Source organism: Aptenodytes forsteri, unplaced genomic scaffold, assembly GCF_000699145.1.
Source record: "Aptenodytes forsteri isolate BGI_AS27 unplaced genomic scaffold, ASM69914v1 Scaffold81, whole genome shotgun sequence".
Taxonomy (NCBI): Eukaryota; Metazoa; Chordata; class Aves; order Sphenisciformes; family Spheniscidae; genus Aptenodytes; species Aptenodytes forsteri.
Genome location: NW_008795259.1, coordinates 1,845,722 through 1,851,587, shown reverse-complemented (window position 1 = coordinate 1,851,587; position 5,866 = coordinate 1,845,722). Strand labels below are relative to the sequence as shown.

The 5,866-nt window shown below is 42.3% G+C and overlaps 1 protein-coding gene across 2 annotated transcripts in view; it reads right to left on the bottom strand.

Moving 5' to 3' along the window:
* Positions 1-5,866, bottom strand: part of F13A1 (coagulation factor XIII A chain) — a 70,256-nt gene that overhangs the window by 26,741 nt on the left and 37,649 nt on the right. For both annotated transcript variants that reach the window (XM_009279172.2, XM_009279171.1), the window contains exon 8: positions 5,016-5,154. In XM_009279172.2, the coding sequence (XP_009277447.1) occupies positions 5,016-5,154 (139 nt within the window). The remainder of the gene's footprint in view (positions 1-5,015; positions 5,155-5,866) is intronic.

The window sequence follows — 5,866 nt, the reverse complement described above, 5'->3', positions numbered from 1 at the left end:
GAGGGGAGTGAGCAAGCGGCTGTGTGGTGCTCAGTTACCGACTGAGGTTAAACCACGACAATGAGAATGGACAGAAAGACATTGCTTGTAAAGCACGTGAGCATTAATGAAAGGAGGATGAGGGGAACACTTCCCTCTCCAAAATGTAGCAGAAACTTCTTTCAGGTAGAAGTGAGCACAGCTGAGGTGCTGGCTTCCCAGCCATAATTTGTTAAACTGATTCTGTAGTTCTTGTATTCTACAGCAAGCCTGAGACATTAAAGAAAGCAAGAATGGCTATACAGATCAATGTAGTGACCATTAAATATTTACAGAGATAATTACAAATAGACTAAACAAAGCAATGGGGAAATTAATAAAAGATGACCAGGTGGGTTTTATGCCTGGAAGACAATTTAAGAAGGGTACTTCATACTGCTTATGAGACAGGCACATGCTGGAAACAGCTGCTGCCCTTTCATTAGCTAATAAGCTCAGGCATTGGGGTTGAGAAAGACACTGATAACATTATTGAGAAATTAGAGAACAGTGAGCTGGAAGTGAATGGGAAAGCAGAGGTCTCAGAAGGGCTTTCTCCATGTGCCTAGACAGGGATGAACCCCCTGGGGCCAGGTGACTTCGAGCAAGTTTCTGCTGAAGTACTGACATCAGTCTGCTTGGATCTCACAGTAGGAGTGAGTCTTGATTCCCATCCAAGAGAAATATTCTTTAAGTGTCTTTATATCATCATTAAGAAAGACAAGAAGAACAAACTAAGGGGACAGAGGCAGTACTGATGGGCCCAAATCCGGCCAGCTTTATAAAAATAACTTTTTGCAAAGTCTGTGTAATTTTGCATATGCGTTCTGTTGTTGTAGTTGTTTCCTATCCTGAGGGAGAAGATGATCTTTAATAAAAATAAATAAATGTCAGATAACATTCAGAGAGCTTGATTGGACTAAAAATCCTGGCTCCAAGTATCCCTGAAGTCTGGGAGTATTTAAAACCTGAAGACAGATCAGCTCCAGCAGTACAAGGCAATAGAAATGATATATTAATAAAGAAAAAGGGCTTTGCTTCCAGTTTTCGGGAGATTATAAATAAAAGTGAGAAATACATTTTAAAAAATCATTATAAATACCTTGAGCTTGTCCTCTGACAAAAAAAAAAAAAAAGAAAAGAAATAAAAGAGACATTAAAAATAAAATCAAGGTTAAGACACAAGACATTTAAAGTCGGCATGTGGGCTACCATGGAGTGTTACAGAGTAATGAAGAGAAAGGACACAGAGGAGAAATGAAAAGAGTGTGTAATATATTAAGTCATGCCCAAAGGGTTATGTGCACCATGTACTAATAAATGCACCAGGAGGATAAAAGGATGAACAAGGCAGTTCAAAAAGTAATCAAGCCAAAGAAAAGCAAATGTAGGATGGGAGGATGAAATGCTAGTGTGAAGTTGCATATGGATTTCAGCGGAGCAAGGATGATTTTGGATGATCTGGCCCTGTCCCAAAAGAATGGAAAAAAACCAAGGCTGAATTAAAAAGTCTTGGGAAACAGCTGGGAAAAGGAGAGGTAGGGAAGTAAAAGGAAATGTCAAAAGCAGGTGAAAGTTGTTTCATAGATCAGGTTAGGGGAAGGAGAGAAGAAGAGATGTGACAGTGAAAAGTCTGAAGCATGGCAATGATCCATTACTGGGTGTATATGGACTGAGCAGTGAGGTGGCCTGTCGCTGGGTCTTGTTTCACACCATTTATAGGCCGAGGAGGTTTCAGAAGAGTGACTGTTCCTTTACCGCACTGTGAGCCATAGAAGGACCAGCCCCATGAGACGTACTGAGGTCCTGCTGTCACATAGACCGGATGCAGCTTAGCAAACTGGGAACCCCCAAGGATCCTGACAGGAGGGAACAGGCAAACAGCAGGACCACAACCCTGACTTCAGAAGAGTAGGCTTTAGCCTGTTTAAGGTCCTGCTTGGAAGAATCCCATGGGAGGCAGTTCTGGATAGAAGATGGGTCCAGGAGAGCTAGTTGTTTTTCAAGGGTCACCTCCTCCAAGCTTAAAAGTGGTCCATCCCTATGTGCAGGAAATCAACCAAAAGTAACACAAGGCCCACACGGTGAACAAGGTGGTCCCAACTAAACTCAAACATAAAAAAAAAGTGCACAAGAGGTGGAAGTAGGCACAGGTGACCAGAGGGAATATAGAGACGCTGCCTGAGCATGCAGGGACAGGTTTAGAAAAGCCAAAACCCAGCTCAAACGGAGTATCTCAAGGGACGTGAAGAGCAGTAAGAAAGGCAAGTACATCAGTATCAGGAAGGAAGACTATGGAAAATGCATCCCATGGGAGGCAGTTCTGGATAGAAGATGGGTCCAGGAGAGCTAGTTGTTTTTCAAGGGTCACCTCCTCCAAGCTTAAAAGTGGTCCATCCCTATGTGCAGGAAATCAACCAAAAGTAATACAAGGCCCACACGGTGAACAAGGTGGTCCCAACTAAACTCAAACATAAAAAAAAAGTGCACAAGAGGTGGAAGTAGGCACAGGTGACCAGAGGGAATATAGAGACGAGCATGCAGCATGCAGGGACAGGTTTAGAAAAGCCAAAACCCAGCTCAAACGGAGTAGGACGTGAAGAGCAGTAAGAAAGGCAAGTACATCAGTATCAGGAAGGAAGACTATGGAAAATGCAGGTCTGCTGCTGAATGGGGCAGGGGACCTGGTGGCAAAGGACTAAGAAAAGGCCAAAGTATTCAATGTCTTCTTTGCTTGGTTTTTACTGCTAATATTTGCCCTCAGGCATCACGGCCCCTGAGACCAGTGTGGAATTTTGGAGTAATGAAAATTTACCATCTGTAGAGGAGGAACAAGTTAGAGAATACTTAAACAAACTGGACACACAGAAGTCCAATGGATCTGATGGGATGGTCCCAAAAGTGCTGAGAGAGCTGGCCAATGTCACTGTAAAACCACTCATATCTATCTTTGAAAGGTCATGGTGACTGGGGGAGGTTCCTAAGGACTGGAAGTAAGCAAGTATCACTCCTTTCTTCAAGAAAGAGAAGAAGAAGTACCCAGGGAACTACAGGTGAGATTTGTCAGCCTCACCTTGATCCCTGGGAAGGTTATAGAGCAAATTCTTCTTGAAAACATTTCCAAACATATTAAGGACAAGGTGATTGGCAGTAGTCATCATGGATTTACAAGGGGCCAGCCATGCCTGAGCAACCTGATAGCCTTCTGTGATGAAATGAATGACTAAGTGGGCAAGGGGAGACCAGAGCATGGGGGTTGGTTTCTCTTTTGACTTTAGCACCGTCTCCCAGAACATCCTCATAGACAAACCATTGAAGTATAGACTAGATAAGTGGACAGTAAGGTTTATTGAAAACTGGCTGAACTGCTGGGATCAGAGGGTTGTGATCATTGGTGTGGACTCCAGCTGGAGCCTAGTGACTAGCTGTGTACCCCAGGGGTCGATATTGGGTCCAGTACTCTTTAACATCTTAATTAATGACCTGGATGATGAGACCTACTACACCCTCAGCAAGTTTGCTGATATAGAAAACTGGAAGGAATGGCTGATACACTAGAGGCGGTACACGAGGAGAGGCTGAGAGAGCTGGGACTGTTCAGTGTGGAGATGGGAAGGCTCAATAGGATCTTATCCATGTGTATAAATGCCTAGTTAGGGAGTCAGGGGGAAGATGACAGAGCCAGACTCTTCCCAGTGGCCCCCAATGACAGGACAAGAAGCAATGGGCACAAATTGAAACACAGGAAATTCTGTCTGAACATCAGGAAACACTTTTTTACTGTGAGAGTGGTTGAGCAGTGGCACAAGTTTCCCAGAGAGATTGTGGAGTGTCCATCCTTGGAGGTATTCAAAACCCAACTGGACACAGCCCTGAGCAACCTGCTCTAGCTGACCCTGCTTTGAGCAGGGGGGGTTGGATGACTTCCAGGGGTCCCTTCCAGTCTTGACTATTCTGTGATGCTGTGATACAAGCTTCAGTTGTAAATGAACCTAATTGTTTTCCTTAGATTCCCTCTTGGTAGCAGATTATGGAAATCACATAAAAGAGGTTACAGCAACAGGTTCGGTCATTTCCTCCACCACAGGATGGGTTTATTAGTTTTCATAGAAAGACTTCCAGAGATTAAGTTGTTAATGAAACATGCTGATGAGCAGCTATGCTGATGAGTTGAAGACATCATTGACACAAATCAGGTATATTAACACCAAATAGGACAAGTATCTCCTGAATATAGGAATATCTACAGAGGTCACATTCACTGCTTCACTCTGAGGAGGAGATGCTTGAGGCCCAATAACCCACACATAATTTCTACAGAACAGAGCATATAATCAATATATGCTACCCTTCTGTCAGACAGGAGACAGTAAGAGTTTGAGGAGGAAGTTAGAACACTGTTTTCTCCAAAAGAATACATAGACTCCATTTCTTGTTCCTAGGGAGTTTTCTTTTTATATATCTGGCGATAGCACTTCAGTAACTTGTATGATACCTTGGCTTGTTTCTTTTGCAGCTGAACTGGATTTATTTTGGAAAGTACCTATTTGCAACAGTGACTGCAGGTACACAATGTAAAACCAGCCTACAAATATGGGAACTGGGCAGAAGCAGGACAATAAGGGCGTTTTTCCATAGATATTGAGGTATCCCTTTGAGCCTGGCTCCAGACTGATGGAAGCGCCCATTCTACCCCTTTCCATTTTTAGAAATGTCCTGGTCCTAAGGAGCACAAACCCATTCCAGCTCTCCTCCAGTGTGCTTAAATGTGCACTATACCAAATGGTAACATTAGTAGTGGGATCCCCTAGGGTATGTCTCTTTACATGACAAGAACTTCATGTTAGTCAGCCTACTAACAATCCATTCATTCTGTTTTACATAAGGTAACAGTGTTCTTCAATGCACAGAGAAATAAATAAACCACAGGCATTGCTGTCATGTTTGTTACTACTTACATAGTTGACACATTAAAGGCATTTGCCAGGAGAACTCACCAGACAGAGTCTTTTGTAAGTTTGGTGTCCACTTCCCCTTTGTCATCCAGAAAGAAGTCCAACTGTAAATTGGCGTTGTTATCATGGGCAGAAGAATAGTTGGTAACGAGTCTTGCAGGTATCCCCAAGCACCTCAGAACTGTGGCAAAGAGAGAAGTGTGATGAGGGCAAATATGAAGAGTGAGCTCATGGATGACAGGATGAGTAGGGAGAAACTATTAATAACTAGAATAAAATGGAAAAACCCAGTCAAATGAACCCAAATAATTCCTCCTATCTGCCTTTATATAGAATATGTTAAATATTTTATTTGGTCCCAAAATGATGAGCATTCAAGATATGTGATGGTACAATGGTTATAACCTAAGCAGCTGATTACCAATAGTTTTAGAATAGTCTTGCATAGTGACCACACTGTAGCTTTCCAGGGCAAATCTGGATGCAATGGGTCCCCTGCATGACCAAATGCGATATAAAGAAAAATAAGTTTAAGCTTGCAAGAAATGCAAAATATATTAGGTCTCCTAGTGTCAGTAACCCAGGAGAATCATGAGACTGTGCTAAATGGAAAATTAATAGAAAGTGTCTCCTTTTAGTTGATTTGGAGTTTTCCTGTTTGACATTTGCCGTCAGAAGGGATCTGGAGAAAACAAAGAATAAAGCAGAAAATTATTGTAAACAAGGGGGAAAAGCTGCATTATTTGCAAGTGAAATGTCAGAGTTAGAGAGTCTCAACAAAATACGTTACATAATTTGTATTTATTGCTAATTAATAGTCTTTTGGAGTCAATAGTCCCTTCCCTTAAAGGATCTTACGAAAGGAGGATCAAAAAAAAAAAAAAAAGCCCCAA